The sequence below is a fragment of the Neoarius graeffei genome, chromosome 26, assembly GCF_027579695.1.
Source record: "Neoarius graeffei isolate fNeoGra1 chromosome 26, fNeoGra1.pri, whole genome shotgun sequence".
NCBI classification, from domain to species: Eukaryota; Metazoa; Chordata; class Actinopteri; order Siluriformes; family Ariidae; genus Neoarius; species Neoarius graeffei.
The window spans coordinates 3,114,373-3,131,059 of NC_083594.1; the positions used below are offsets into that span (position 1 = coordinate 3,114,373).

At 42.1% G+C, this 16,687-nt stretch overlaps 1 protein-coding gene across 4 annotated transcripts in view; it reads right to left on the reverse strand.

Annotated features, from left to right (window-relative positions):
* Positions 1-16,687, reverse strand: part of pax7a (paired box 7a) — an 81,609-nt gene that overhangs the window by 35,235 nt on the left and 29,687 nt on the right. For 3 of the 4 annotated variants that reach the window (XM_060910332.1, XM_060910333.1, XM_060910331.1), the window contains exons 5-7: positions 16,274-16,473; positions 3,406-3,571; positions 3,125-3,321 (exon numbers count right to left, since the gene is read on the reverse strand). In XM_060910332.1, coding sequence (XP_060766315.1) covers positions 3,125-3,321; positions 3,406-3,571; positions 16,274-16,473 — 563 coding nt within the window. The remainder of the gene's footprint in view (positions 1-3,124; positions 3,322-3,405; positions 3,572-16,273; positions 16,474-16,687) is intronic. The other variant, XM_060910334.1, reaches the window with a different exon arrangement.

A 16,687-nucleotide genomic window follows, 5' to 3' on the forward strand; every position in this document is an offset into this window, starting at 1 on the left:
TACACCACCGTGCTGCCCGTAACAAGTTCATATGAATTGTAAAATTTTAAAATTGTCTGTTTGAAAAAAATTAAACAATAAAAAATACTGACTGGACTAGCGCTGGTGACTTTTTACCACAGAAATAAAAAAAAAATCTACAAAAGACTACGCGCAGCTACTTCATTATTCTACAATATCCACCAGGAACATATGAACACAAACTCTACTCTACGATTAGTTAGGCATTCATCTCATCTCATCTCATTATCTCTAGCCGCTTTATCCTTCTACAGGGTCGCAGGCAATCTGGAGCCTATCCCAGCTGACTATGGGCGAAAGGCGGGGTACACCCTGGACAAGTCGCCAGGTCATCACAGGGCTGACACATAGACACAGACAACCATTCACACTCACATTCACACCTACGCTCAATTTAGAGTCACCAGTTAACCTAACCTGCATGTCTTTGGACTGTGGGGGAAACCGGAGCACCCGGAGGAAACCCACGCGGACACGGGGAGAACATGCAAACTCCGCACAGAAAGGCCCTCGCCGGCCCCGGGGCTCGAACCCAGGACCTTCTTGCTGTGAGGCGACAGCGCTAACCACTACACCACCGTGCCGTAGTTAGGCATTCATAATACTGATATTATAAACTGTTATATAGCTTACCGTTCCTTGTCTTTCTTCATGAAAAATGTTCCAAGTTTCCCGTTTCAGTGTTTTCATCGCCATTGTCACTGATTGTTCTGCTGCTGTTGCATGATCAAGCTTGTGGTAGAATGAACTCTTTCTGGAGCATTTTATTGGATTGACCGAGAGTCTTTGTCTCAGGTCGTGCTATACAAAGCATCCTGAGAACACAGGTAATTAGGTCAGGTCAACATCACCGCTTACCACAGGTAGTCCGATCCTGACCCATTGGTCTGTTGGTTGAGCGTGGCTATAGCCCATGTAGCCAGCTAGGAGTAAAGTAAACAAACGCTCCGTGACGGACGCCAAGTGGTGCATATATTTCTGACCAATGCATGTGCATCGGTTGCATCGGTCTGGATCCATCCCTGACTTTTACCACTACAAAGTTGATAATTTTCCTACATGAGTATGTCCCTGAGCCTATTTTATACTCCTCTAATACCACAGGAATTCTCCAACAATTACATACGAAAAATACATTAATTAACTCGAGACCTGTGCAGGTCTGAGCTCAGCCTTTTTCTGATTGGGAGATAGAAGCTACGGTACGTCATGAGCCTGGGTATATCATTATGTTCAGACCTGTTCAGGGTCGAACTCTCCACCATCCAGCAGTCAGGTGCCCAGTAGCCATAGATTGAAGTGTGCCAGTGAGTGTGACTCATTGCTGTAACCTATTAGAGGCTCTAGAAGGTTATAGAAATGCAGTGGTATGATTAGGCTTTATACAATACAAGACATCAGCAACTTAGTACGGGAAAGTCTTCCATTAGATTAATCTGTGCTGAAAAAGTTTCAGGAACTGGCGCAAAGGCATCTCATCATCTCATCTCATTATCTGTAGCCGCTTTATCCTTCTACAGGGTCGCAGGCAAGCTGGAGCCTATCCCAGCTGACTACGGGTGAAAGGCGGGGTACACCCTGGACAAGTCGCCAGGTCATCACAGGGCTGACACATAGACACAGACAACCATTCACACTCACATTCACACCTACGCTCAATTTAGAGTCACCAGTTAACCTAACCTGCATGTCTTTGGACTGTGGGGGAAACCGGAGCACCCGGAGGAAACCCACGCGGACACGGGGAGAACATGCAAACTCCGCACAGAAAGGCCCTCGCCGGCCACGGGGCTCGAACCCGGACCTTCTTGCTGTGAGGCGACAGCGCTAACCACTACACCACTGTGCCACCGGCGCAAAGGCATATAAATAGAAAAAAAAACCCAGCCTGCTCATAAATACGGCAATGCCAGGATTTGAACTGACATTGTAAAATCTGTCTTTTTCCTGGGCAGTGCTCTAGACCACTCAGCCACGGAAAATTACAGCACAAACTGGCATTATGTAACATAGCCCTTACATAGTCAGTACACAGTGGCGCCACACCACGACTGTGGAATCGCTACCTGAGGCTGGCATGCCAATTACATTCTTAAACACGCTCGAACTCTGTTAAACACACACACACACAGACAGGCGCCTCTATAGGCTTCAGCAAAAAAAACTATCATCCTTTTTATCCGTTTATAGGTACGTTTAACATGAGTTCCTGTTCTCACTTATCTTATAGCACTGATAAACAGTCGCTCTCTCACCAGCCTCACATTTCTCTCTCTCTTAAAGTTAATAAGAAGGAAAAAAGACGCAGCTTCTCATATTACAGAGAAACCACAAAGCATAAACTCCTCTGGAAATCTTTACAAACTTAATGTTACCTCTGACACTAAAGACTCCTTCCGTAAATGTTATACAGTATAAAGGCCTTTCTGCCTCCAGAAAACTACAACACATCAATGATTCGACTCCTTTTTAATGCGTGTATGTGTTGAATGTATTAGAATGAGCGCATTAATACATTAATACAGTATAAACCTGTCGTTTGCAGCTGTTCTATTGCCAGAGCTGCTGCTCTAAAAAATTAATTAACACCTTCTGACCAATCCGAATCCAGAATTTAAGTGCACTGTGATGTAGATTGTTTAACAAAGTCTAAATCAGACCATAAACCATAATGTTCAGGACCGTTTTGGTAAAACACTTGGTGAAAAAAAAAGGAAACTCCGTACTCAGGATTAATGAAGGTAAACAATTTAAAGGTGCAATATGTGATGTTTAAAAGTGTTCTTAGACCTGTAACAAATATATATTTTTAAAGATACCTTAGAAAAATTACAATTGACAATACTTCCATGCAGTAGATCGCACTAGTTACTTCATTTCAGGATTATGTTTACATTTTCCAGCCCAGAAATCAAACCCAATCCTTATTTCCTTTTATTTTCTGAAACACAAATACAGCTAAAATAGTGGAGATGGGAAAGGCTAATCGATGTTTTCATTCAAATTGCAGTTCAAATCACAGACAGCAGCGGGCTGAAAATATTACACACCGCTCCTTTAATACAACTCCAACACTGAAGAATGTGATTTAATTTCGTCTGACCTGTGGGGAGAGCCCGTTGCTGACCGGGTTCATGTGGTTGCTCGAAGCTGACGGGGTCATGAAGGTGTCCGAGTAGCTGGAGAAGGTGTGGCGATTGGACGAGAGGCCATAGGCGGAGCTACTATCGGCCGAAAGCCCACCCTGGTGCATGGAGGAGGGCGGGAGAGGTTGAGGTCGATGCAGTGTGCCACTGCCATCTACAACGCAAACACATAGCGTATTAGAATAAATGATAAATGAAGCAGTTCATCATCAAGACGCAGGATGTGATTGGTTCTTACCCTGGGAGAGGGTGGTGCTGGGATAGGTGGTCTCTGGAAGTTGATAAGTTGGCAGTGTAGGCATTCCGGTAGGAGGAAATCCTCCAGGTAACAGGTGGTTAAATGCTGCCAGCTGATTGGCTCCTGCTTGTTTGCGCCATCTGGCTCGTCGGTTACTAAACCACACCTGAGAGGAGACAATAAATAAGAAGTTTGTTGAATGAGATAATGAGGAAAATAGAAATAAAATGAGAAAAAATTACTAATAATCCAGATAATGTTTGGATAAGCAATGAATACAAGTGAACGGTTGTTAAAAAAGTTACCTTTTAAAACAGTTATGCTTGTTTTTTTAGCAAGCGATGTCATTTGTTTGCTAATCAAACCAGAGAAGGAAATTTTTTTTTTCAAAAATTTACAAACGTCTATGAAACTCTTTCCATTTTCAGGAAGATAATTCCGATAACTGCATGGGACTGTAAGAGGATCTGCGATGTTTAAAAATAATTGACTCACTGAACTCCAACCATTTTTGGTGCCGCATTTTTCAAGTGCTCAGTCGGATCTGCTGAAATACTTTTACTGCGCTCGCAACCATTTGACAAAGTATGAATAAATTCAAAAGTTCATTCTATTCAGAATTAATAACCCAAAATATTTCTTGCTCAGGCATAAAGGCACACAGTGGGGATGACTGAGAGCGAGTCCCTGTGGGAACGAGTGTTTTATCACGCAGCGAGGCCTCTGTTGTTCTTGCTAAGTGGCTGAAGCTGTGTTCTGTGTAAACAAGGCTCCCTGAGCTGCCGTTTAGAGAGGCTGTGTGATTACGAGGTCGGAGGTAGACCACACATTTCCACAATACATGCGAACATCTTGACGGTTTCAACACTTTTAAGATGATCAGAATGATCGCCACTATCCATTTCTGCTCCCACAGAAGCGATTCTAGACGCTCGTCTTTAACTGATGGTAATTTACACTTTGTAAAAAGGCTTCTGCTTCACCAAAACATGAATATAATTAGAGGACGTGAAAAGGCTCAGCCCATACAGACGGCAACCTGTTCCATTTCACCAGGACAAGGCCAGGGCCCCGTGTGCGCCAAAGGTTGAACGACATTGATCTATGCCTCGCACTGGCAATTCATCCGCGCTTAATACACTGTCAGCGCAGTTCATCTACTGTTGTGTTTCGAATGGCCCGGTCCATTGTGAGGCAGGATGAAAGAGCGGGACAAAGAACTCTCAATACAGCGGACCAAACACTGGCCACAAAGAGGGGGCGTCCCTTTTTAAACAGGCCTTTAAGAGTTCCACTTTCATGGTATGCACACAAGGACACACTCTATTCGGAGGCGGTGGAACCGCAGACACACTCGACAAAACACACATGCACAGACACACACACCCACACACCCACACACACCCCTTTCTTGCCCGACTCCCCCCCCCCTCCTTTTCCCAAAGTGGTATTTATATTGTCTGTGTGCAAAACTGTCAGGTCGCTAGCAGCTAGCGTCTCATTCAAATCGGCTTCAATGGATCTTTAGCGTTTGATTCGACCAAAGATGACTCTTACCCATCTGTCAAGTGTTCGGTTCAAACCCCCTTTTTTCTTTAGTCTTTCGTTGCAGAAAGCAACGCCCACCCTTCCCCCAATTTCAGACTATAAAGCTTCTGAGGGGGCCCTGTAACTCGGACTCGAGTTAATCCACGCCACTCCGGCAGGGAAAAAAGCAGCAAAAGTCAGCTTCGTGTCATCCACTGGCTCCATTACGGTGCGCTGGAGCGGGTGGCTAGGCTTGAACTGATCTCCTACTGGGGTTAGGTAAACAGGTCTCTTGGCCCCAGGGCACAGAAGCTGGGATGCACCACTTCCTTTCCTTAAATGACTCTGAAACAGTAGCAGTGTCACATGACCTATGACCCCGGGACTCTACTCTTGACCCTGTTGGCCTTTCAACTCCACAACAATAGTCTGCCTTCTTTATCTAATACGGTGTGACGTCATGCTTCTGGGTCTGAATCTTAAACGTTTGTAGGTGACCTATAAAAGAAGATTGTGATTAGGAATTTCTTGGGATTTTCAAATCCGTTTTTTATACCTGTTTTACAGTGCTTTTCTGTTAAAATGCAATAACTGTTTATGCTCTCGATCCTGCAGTCGATGTGGAATTAAAAGCGCCATCACTGAGTATCTCAAATCTCGATCGCAGCATGCTCTTCAGTTCAGTTAAATCTGCTGAACTCTGAGGTGTGCATGTCCCTTCAAAAATGCGAATGCTTGAAGACACAAGGAAATCACTCAAAGCCTCTGAACATCTCCGTATGTGTGTGTGTGTAAGGATAGCAGCTGGGTCCAGGCCACACCAGCTGCATTTCTCAGCTGGATTTGAAGCTCTGCTCTGGAACCCGATCACAAAGTCACCTTGGACAGTCCCGGTTTTCTCTCCATTCCACAATCCAGCCTAATTCCTCCACAGAGACCCGTCTCATCCTTCATAAGCATTTCCTGTCTATTGAGACTGATGATCTGGTGCTTTATGAAGGACAACACATTCAGAGACTGTGAAACAGATGCTGGATATGAGAACAGGTTACAGTGATGGTGAAAGACTCTGCCTCATCATTAACACCACCTTTGTCAGGTCCAACATAGAAGAAGGGACGTTTGGTTTTCTGCGTTATAGTGGTTGTGACAGAATGAATGTTCCACAACAACCTGTCAGTTTCACCCAATTTTGATTTAAAAAATATATTAGAAAATGCATTTTACAGGGTGGCATGGTGGTGTAGTGGTTAGCACTGTCGCCTCACAGCAAGAAGGTCCTGGGTTCTAGCTCAGTGGCTGATGGGGGCCTTTCTGTGTGGAATTTGCATGTTCTCCCCGTGTCCTCGTGGGTTTCCTCCGGGTGCTCCGGTTTCCCCCACAGTCCAAAGACATGCAGGTTAGGTTAACTGGTGACTCTAAATTGACCGTAGGTGTGAATGGTTGTTTGTCTCCATGTGTACGACCTGGCGACTTGTCCAGGGTGTACACTGCTTCTCACCCATAGTCAGCTGGGATAGGCTCAAGCTTGTCTGTGACCCTGTACAGGATAAGCGGTTACGGATAATGGATGGATTGTTCCGTAGGCCAGATTTATAAACATTTTCAAAACATTTTCCAAGGCATCGATGGCACTGATGATTTGCATTTAGCCATGCCCACAAACATGACTCAATGCTGAAAGAGCTTCCTAAGTACAGTATACACAAACTCTTATTGTATCTTAATGTTGCTTAGCTCAGTTCACATTAAAGCCTCTTCCTTTTACAGGGTGCCAATAGTTTTGCCCTCAATGAACGGCTAGTTATAGTTGTCTTAATTTATGGATTCTTTCAAGTTCTAAATACAAAATGACTGAGTTTCATTGAGTTTCAAATATTGCAGTAACTCACTGCAAATTAAAAGATTTCAAGCAGGTCAGTGAAGGTTCATGTTTTTGAATCTCCTTAAATGGATATGAATGTTTTCCTGAACTCTCTGAAAATGAATGACTTACGAATAAAGTCAAGTATTCTGCGAACCTCAGCGAAGTCTTGCCTAACATGTATACAATAGGAAAGTATATTAGCTAGTTTGTGCTGTAAAATGGATTTATTTGCTAATTTAGTTGTATATACTAGTATCTAGTAGTATTTAGTAGCATCGTACGTGTTGTGTCATGTGATTATACATAGCCAATTAGCAATCAAGTGTCGCTAGCCCCACCCTGAACATCCATTAGTTCCTCTTGGTGCCTCTTGACCAGATATGAGACATTTCTATTTCTAGTTTCTGCTGCCAAATTATCCACAGGTTTTGGGTTCCTGTTACAATGATTACACAAACACACACACACAAGCAGCCTGGCACTATGCTAATTAACGTAGCCGTGAGTGCGAACGCAGGGAGGATGCAGAGGGATTAGCGTGATAAGTATCAGAGAATACAGAGCAACTGAAAGCAAGTCATTTAAATTATAATAATAAGAAACTGTTCGAACATTCACACGGATGCACTGCAACAAATTTGCTCGTCTGCAATCTGCACCAAATCCTATTTATTCTTTTATAGAACATAAGCTCAGACTCAGAGGAATGAGGGGCTTGCCTGTCGGGCTGGGTGGGATTTCTGTGCAAGAAACTTACTGTAATAAATCCTGGACGTGTCTCAATATGGCTATTACATGTAGCGGATCATGCTAATACTAGCGCGCGGTGCTGAATTTCTTTCCCTGTGTGTTAATGGTTCTACTACAAGCAATGAAATAAAGTCCTCGGTGAAATACAGCATAAAGACAGATTCTTACACGACTCCCGATTCTAACTTTTTGCCAAATTGATTTGTACGGTTCGTAAAAGGGCGATGCTTATAGCTGATTAGATTCTAACCCATAATAGCGTCATGTGCTATGTTCATTAGCAGAAAAGAGAATCTGTGTGTCAGAGAGAGCTAAGCAGCTAACTCGAGTGGAGATGCTTAAAGGTGATGTATTATATCTATTATATACCCCTTTTCTACAAGTTCTCTGAAGTCTTAATGAAATACCGGTGACATGTTTTGGTCAAAATAGCACAAGGATAAAACACCACAGCTCCGCCTCACTCTGGCTAAACTGATCTGTTGAAAATGGCTGAACAACCTGTTCCTTTAAATGATAATGATAATGAGCCCCATCCCCCCCTTTCCACCAGCCAATCAGGTAGCACTTTCCTCATGAATATTCATTCACAAAGCCAGTTCTCAAGCCATGAGTGGAGATACGCTAATGAGCTCCACTTGTGACATAGAAAGATGAGCAAAATCCGAGCAGCTTCTTGAAGGACACATTTTCTGAAATATGCAGCCCAAAAGAAACTGACTGGGTGTCTTATTTCAGAGTTTGTCAGTTGGTTCGGTTCTCCAAATGCACAGGAAAAGTGAATTTTTCACAATATGTCCCCTTTAAAATACATCAGTGCACATTAGATGAGAACGTAACTCACGTTCAGTGAAAGAAGGGCTGATTTACAGTCAGCAGAAACATCTTCGTCTTCTTCTCCTTGCCTTTCATCCACACTCGTCTTTCCTGCTTTACGAAGAACGCACCCCAGACTTTTACGTTTGACCCAGCTAATGTTTCAAAGCAAACGCAACAAGCTTCTCTCTCTCTCTCTTTCCCCTCGTCTCTCCAAAGCGACCTGGCCGTTAGATCTCCAGCTCAGCGACATGCCGGGGGGACAGCATGGTGCTCCACAAGACCGTCATGCCAACATGGAACTGATATGGATCCGAACCCGCAATCTATCAACCAGAGGTGATAAAACTTCAGTAGGGGTTTCTGATGAAGATGGATGGGATGAGGAGCCTTGTAGGAGGGGTCTGGAAGTGGATCTGACACTGGACGTTCATCATGGATGTCAGATCTCATCATTTTTAGTGTTTAAGCAGAAATGTGTAACAGCTCCAGGGTTGTTGGACATCAAAAATGTAGCTTTGACTCGTTTGGAAGTCGTATTAGTGTCTGCCTGTATGCTAGCAACCCAGATTTACCAGTGTTAAAGACTTTATTTTTATTCTATTACAATTCTTCTGGTTGATTGTCATCATGCCATATATGTATGTGATAATAATATTAATATTAGGATTTAGAACATTTGTAAACCATGTTCACTGTGTTTACAGAAGAATGTTGCTGTTATGCAGGGAAAAAATCCCCATCCTTTATAACAAAATGCTTTTCTCATAATAATGAGAAGATAATGAGATACACATCATGTATGATGTTTTTTTTCTGCGAGGCAGTAGTGAGAGCTTTCTTGATGGAAATGAGATTTGCCAATAGCATCGAGACATGCTAAGGAGAGATTGCAGCGATTGCTTATTAATTCATGAACATCTCAATTTCTCCAGCTCAGGAATAATATCATGAAACTCCATCCAAATATCTGACCCGCTGTTGTTCATTGTGTGCTTGAGGAAAGTCGAGGAGGTGAGCAGGAAGCTCTGACAGCTCTGATGTGCAGTGAGCGTGGAGCAGATGATAGAGGGGTGGTGAGGACCTCTCTCCTGGCCTCTTTCTCACCCCACTGCCCTCAACTTCAGCCCCACTAAACTGACATCTGTTGGATGGGTCTCCACAGCTGTCGATGAGCAGGTCAGCAGCACCGCCAAAGTCCCGCCCATTACCCAACCTGCGAGAACCAAGTATATAACAAATGCTCGAAGTTTGCATCGAGAGCCAGACCTCAGGAACTCATGAAACTCCTTCTACTTGTATTAAAACATTATAGGAGAGGTCAATGGACCAAGCAAAGCATTTGGGGGGGCCCCTTCGGATCAGGGTTGCCAGGGTAACAGTTTTCATGCCAAGCTTTACTAGAAGGTTGCAGGTAGAGAAAGCGAGTCCATGGGTGGTGGTTCATTTTCCTTTCTTTTTCTTTGGGTTAGTTTAAAGTTACAGTACTTGACAGCCACTGAGGTCCAACTATGAAGTAAAAAATCAGAATGAAATTGAATCACAAACAGATGCTACAGAAAATGGTGTGAACATGTAAGTGATAGCTAGCTAGCTAGCTAGCTAGCTAGATAGATAGATAGATAGATAGATAGATAGATAGATAGATAGATAGATAGATAGATAGATAGATAGATAGATAGATACTTTATTCATCCTGTAGGAATTCTGTTTTTTAAAGATGCAGTACTTTGAATAGACTAGGAAAAGGAAAAGTGGGATGATGCAGTGGATAATAATCCAAACGGTATGAGGATAAAAACGTGTCTTGTGGACACAGAACTGTGAGCTCACCCTGGTCAACTCGTTTCCTGTGTAATGGCTGAGAAAAATAAGAAAAATGTATTTCTCTTTTTTCTGTTTTCATGTCTTTTTGTGCAGGAAAAGACGTCGGGATGGAAATTTTACTGAACCCCTGCTTGGGATTTTTCTGTAAATCTGGCCTGCAGATCTTCCAGAACAGAAGCGACTCTTTCAGTGGTGACACATCATTTCTTTTCTTTTTGAAGTTGGTCCAATAAAGCAGCTGAAATGAAATCTGTGATGACAGACAGTTTGCGCAGATGGACTGAATCCAACCCAGTGACAAAACCACACATGACATGAGGAAGGGAATAAATCTAGAACATCCACAATCGAGCCCATAGTCCACGCTCGGGCTCAGGCTCTTCCCCCAGGCCACTGGCTGAACAACACTCAACACCGATGGCTACTATTTACTTTAGTTAACCACAGTCGCTTTCTCCAAGTGACCTTTTTAAGAAAATTGAGTTTGAAATGACCTTTGGGGATTTTCAAAGTGTTTCAAAATGAGATTAGGAGGAGAAAACTTCATTAGGAGGTTTTATCCATCGACACAAATTCCTCGGCTCCTCACATGACATCTTTTAGCGTCATTATGCTCCAGAATCTACATGTGAGAAGGATGTTTTTAAAGCTCTGTACAAGCTTTTCTTCATCATCTTGAATCATTTCTTTTGCATGTTTTGAACCTCCACTGACTAAATAAGAATTAAAACACGACTGAGCATGCTGTTAAAGGAAAATAATCAACATCACAACGCATAGTGCCATTAAACGCCTCAAAGCTTACTTTAGCAGAACGTCCTGAAGTATTTTATTCCTCTTCTATCACAGCCAACACTAACCATTTTTCTAGATTAAAGAACAACGGCATACTTTTTAAACATTTATAGATACATTTAATCTTGTGTAATAATGTCTATGAGACAAGGTCCACATCTTCTAACCAATCAGAATCCAGAATTCAACAGTCTTCATTCATTATTATTGTTCATTAAAGGTATTTAGCAGACGCTCTTATCCAGAACGACATATAACACACCCAGAGCAGCCTGGGGAGCAGTTGGGGGTTTGATGCCTTGCTCAAGGGCACTTCAGCCATTCCTGCTGGTCTAGGGAATTGAACCAGCAACCTTTTGGTTCCAAAGCTGCTTCCCTACCCATTGTGTTGTAAACTGAAGAATGTCTCACACAGGAACCCATATTCATTCAAACAGTGCTATCAGTCAGATGTCTTTCCATTTTGTTCCATAATTCAAAATCACAGGAACAAAGTTGTTCATGTGATTTTTTTTTTTTTTTCAGTCATGCACATGTAATATTGTTTACTGCATCAGTACTTTGGTCAGATTATAACAGATGTCCTGGATAAATCCACCATTGATGTACCTCTGTCCCTGAGCTCATATTTGTCTAGAAGGACATCTTAAAGTGTCAAATAATGTGAAAAACAAGCAGAGGATAATTCTTTCTGCATTCTCCCACTAGTGCAGAAGCGACCATGTCGACATGGATCCTTCAGACAGATGTGAAACCCGTTACTGTGCTTTTTCTAGAGGGATCATGAGCGCAGGGAAGGAGGGTCCACAAAGGGCAAAGGGAGCAAGGGATAAAGGGAAGGGGAAAAGGGCAGCTCAAGCAAGAACACCTCTTTTTTTTCTTTATTTTTATAAGCCCTTGATTGATTAATGTTGTTGTGGGGGCACGGAGTCCCCGGAGAGTACGAGCGATCTCTGATATCTCTGATACCTCTGATACGTAGAAGGGTTTGCAAGCAGCCTGCTGTCTTTTAAGTGCTAGGAGGAGATGGAAAGCCTACAGGAGAGATGAGAAACTCATCAGGAATGTGTTTTGTCTCACTTTCTCTTCTTGCCCCCACTCATCCTCTCAGAGACAACAGCTGCTGCTATAACTCTACACTCTACAATCTCTACTGTATTTGCTTTTTTGCTCTTCCATAAAATCCACAGGGTGGCAAAAAGCTGTCCAAAAAAAAACCCCAACCCAACATCTCAGAGGGTCAGTTAGAGTATAGTCGAGTCCCCTCATGACTTTGATGAGTTTTCCGACAAGTGACAAAGAAAAATAATATATACACACACACACACACACACACACGGGTCATTCTAGAATTCGGGTTACATTTCGTATCTCTAAGATAAATCTTTTATTATTTTCCACAAAATAAATCTTTATTGAATCAGTTTTGAACAATAATGCAAATTATGATAAACTTTCCCCAATAGCGATGCTTGATGTACATTTTAGACCCAATTTATCCATAAAACATTAACCATATGACTCCCACCCCTCCCCCCACATTACTGACTGTCTTCGACTCCTGATTCATCCATTCAACTCCAATAAACAGGAAGTGATTCAGTCAAACAGTCTGTTTTTTGGAACTTATTCTATTAACTGAAAAGTCTACTTTCTGTATCATGTGAAATTTCAGTCATAAAAAATATAATTTTTATCCATCCCAGTGTTCTTCTCAACTCTGTTATAAAACCATATAAAATCCACAAAGACTTTTAATAATGCGCATGACACCTGCACCGAGTGATGTCACTTCCTCTGGCGGGAAACTTCAGAAAGGCAGTGAGATACGTTCTGTTTCTTCTCTCATTAAGCTAAACAAAATGTTGAGGATTTTACACTAGCAGGAGCTTAATTATTCATCAAGTCTGTTATTGTGGTATTGGAGTGAATCTCTCGCTCATTTTTAAAAAACAATCATACAATAAAAATGCATAAAGTTCAGTTTTTATATGTGCCATATGGTTGCTAGTTTGAGGTTAGCATATGGAGTTAAGACACAAAATGCTGGAAAATGTCAACTCTGTTGTCGTCAATCCTGTTAATGGACTGCCCACTTTAACGATAACATAGTTGACGATGACTAACGGAGTCAGTGCTTGAAATGTACCCGCAATTATAGAATGGGCCATACAGTACTGTGCAAAAGTCTCAGCCCCCCCCTTTTCATACAAACTTTGTTATAGATTTCTATCTTATGACTTCTACGTTATCGAGTCAAAATATTATAAAAACATGTTAGAGTTCCAAACATTTGTTCGTTTTCCAGCACAAAATTAAATGTTACAGGAAAAAAAATTTTTTATGTCTGAGCAGCATATTCCATCAGAGAGCACGTTACAGATGAAAAAAGAAAACATAATGAAGGCTGCTGGGTTTTGGTGCAAAATGAAGAAGTGAGTGAGACAGTCAAAGTGTCCAGAAGAACTGGGGCTGGTTCTGGAAGATGCTCAGTAAAACCTACAGATCATTTCCGCATCAAACTGCACTCACTGGACCTGAGACTGCTATTATTATTTTTTTTTAAAGCAAAGGGTCGTCTCACACCAAATATCGACTTTGTTTCATTTATTATGGCTTATTGATTACCGTTTATAGTATTTTTTTTAATCTTGAAACATTTCATTATGGGGGTGGCACGGTGGTGTAGTGGTTAGCGCTGTCGCCTCACAGCAAGAAGGTCTGGGTTCGAGCCCCGGGGCCGGCGAGGGCCTTTCTGTGTGGAGTTTGCATGTTCTCCCCGTGTCCGCGTGGGTTTCCTCCGGGTGCTCCGGTTTCCCCCACAGTCCAAAGACATGCAGGTTAGGTTAACTGGTGACTCTAGATTGACGTAGGTGTGAATGTGAGTGTGAATGGTTGTCTGTGTCTATGTGTCAGCCCTGTGATGACCTGGTGACTTGTCCAGGGTGTACCCCGCCTTTCACCCGTAGTCAGCTGGGATAGGCTCCAGCTTGCCTGCGACCCTGTAGAACAGGATAAAGCGGCTACAGATAATGAGATGAGACATTTCATTACATTACTTTTTAAGCCATTTTTGGTCGACAGTATTTCATTTCTTTACATGTGCCGAAGACTTTTGTGCAGGACTGTATATTTCTATAAAACACTTGCAGATAATAAACAGAGACCAAACACATGGGCGCCGCCAGGGAGGGAAAGGTTAGAGCAATTCTAGGGGCCCAGCACTGCCATGGGGCCCTTTAAGGGGCTGATAATATGCGTTTAATGATTTTAATAAGACTTTTGAAATAACAACAATGCAATATTCCATCTGGTAAAATGAGCTAATTGAACAAGGTTGTCTATTTCTTGAGTTCTTCAACATATTGTCATTTAACCCTCCCCCTTTTGCGAAATGGTATGGTCCAGTTCTGGTAGAAGCGCGATGCGTTAAATCTGTGTGCTGATCAGTGCGACGCTACTTGCTGCTGTGTCGCGGTGCAGCAGCCAGCCAGCCAGCAGTGGAGTGCGTACAGTCTATGGTCGCTAAATATGAAGAGTGGCTGTCAAAAACGTAAAGAAAGGCAGCTGAAAGCTGAGAGGGACCGGAGAGGCAGGCAACTGGTCACTCAGTTTTTCCCAAAGAAAGGTAGCTATCGCTCCCATGTGTGTTCAAAATATTAGCGAATGGTAAATGAACAGTATGAACGTGGTTGGATTAGCCTATCAAGAGAACACTTTTACAGTTTGTACAGTGACTTTTTTCCATTTTAATAACTGAACTGACTTGTGTGATAAACAAGATGAAATATTACGTTATGCTGGTGCTAATAACTAGTGCTAATAACCAGTTTCATAACTAATGGGGTGCCCTAAATTTGCACAGATTCAGCCTCAGGGGGAACTCCGCCCTACCAAACCACTGAACCCCCCTTTGGAGAAGGAGGTAAGCAGTGATACAACCCATAAATGCTTTAGGATTGAAGTTTTTAATAAGCGAGCGCCATATACAGTTTGCTAGATTAAAGTGTTGCTAATAACAGACACCAGTCAAGTGTTTGACATGGTTATGTGTGTGGAATGACGAGGGTGGGCAAAGTTGGGGGGCCCAAAATTCTAATCTTTCATGGGGCCCAAAATTTCTGGCGGCGCCCCTGACCAAACAAACTCATAAACCAATGTTTGTTGGTGAAGACAAGATCTCTGGGCCTTGAATGGTCCACATGAAATGTAATGGTGAAAAAAAAATTTAATTAAATGTCATTGAATAAACTTTTGGTCAAACATCATGGTAATACACCAAACAGAGCTTCTTAACAGACTGTCTGCCATTAAAGTGAAGTGGAAGAACACCAACACGTCCACGATTAAAATTTTGTCTTCAGATTTATCTCCAAGTCAAGGTTTGAAGAAAAAAACAAACAAACAATACTCTATATTAACATACTATGTTGCGTGTTGCTTCATCTTTGACCTGTTTGTTCACATTTTATTCATTAATAAATTAAAAATATTCCATTTCATGCACTTTAGACAGACTGCTTACAATTCTTTCATCACAAATGACCTTGAAACTACACCATATACATAAAATATAACCTTTTTTAAAGGATTTATACAATGATAATGTGTTTTTGAATTTATTTACACACCATGTCGTGCATGAAGTGACAGTCAGTCTTTGTAGTAACTCTGTAAATATATACTCACATGCTAAAAAACCCCCGCAAACTTCGCTAATTAGTTCCCTCGTCTCTCACATTTCCTTAATAAGGAAGCAGATTTCAACTCAGACTTTGTCATTCTGAGCTCATCCAAAGAGCCTGAGATGAACTAATGAAGGAACGCTTCAGAAATAAATCTCTATGACTGAAATCTGAGTCTGTTTCCTTTTCAGTATAATTAAAAGCCCTTAATTATCCATTATAATATATACACTCTATACAAGATATATATTATATAAAGTTCAATTCTGATTTACTGTTAAAACTCTCCTGAAGAGACGGAGGGACAAAAGTGAAGGAGAGGAAAGAAAAAAAGAAAGAAAAATCAAATACATTTCTGAAAAGAGAATAGGAGAAGAGCAGAAGGTAAACGAATACATGGGAGAACATTTTTTTAAATAAATTTAAATGAAGAGTGTGGGGGCAATCTGAGAAAACTCAAAGACAAAATCAAATATCTAATCTCGCTGTGTGTTGTGAACTTATACCATTATGGATGTCATGGATTGTTGTGTGAATTCATGTGCAGATTTGTATGTTGCTGCGTGAAACGTGTGTGTGTGTGTGTGTGTGTGAGTCTAACCTGTACGCGAGCCTCAGTGAGTTTGGTCCTCTGAGCCAGCTCCTCTCGGGTGTAGATGTCGGGGTAGTGCGTCCTCTCGAAGGCCTTCTCCAGCTCCTCCAGCTGCTCAGCAGTGAACGTGGTGCGACTGCGTCTCTGTTTCCTCTTCAGAGGCAGATCCGGCTCCGACTCCACATCCGAACCCTCATCTGTGCGGTGGCCTGCAGTTTAACATCATTTTATTAAGAGAAAAAGAAATAAAAAGCAGCTTCACTTTCAGCGTTGTGGCCTGGTGTAAACACAATGCCAGAAATAATTCACCCTGTATCGCTAATTAATTTGTTGTCCTTCTCTGCTGCGTGGTGTCTTCATTTCTCTCTTATTTGCTTGTCTGAGTCTGTGCTTGAATCTGTAATGCGCTCTCGATCCTTTTTC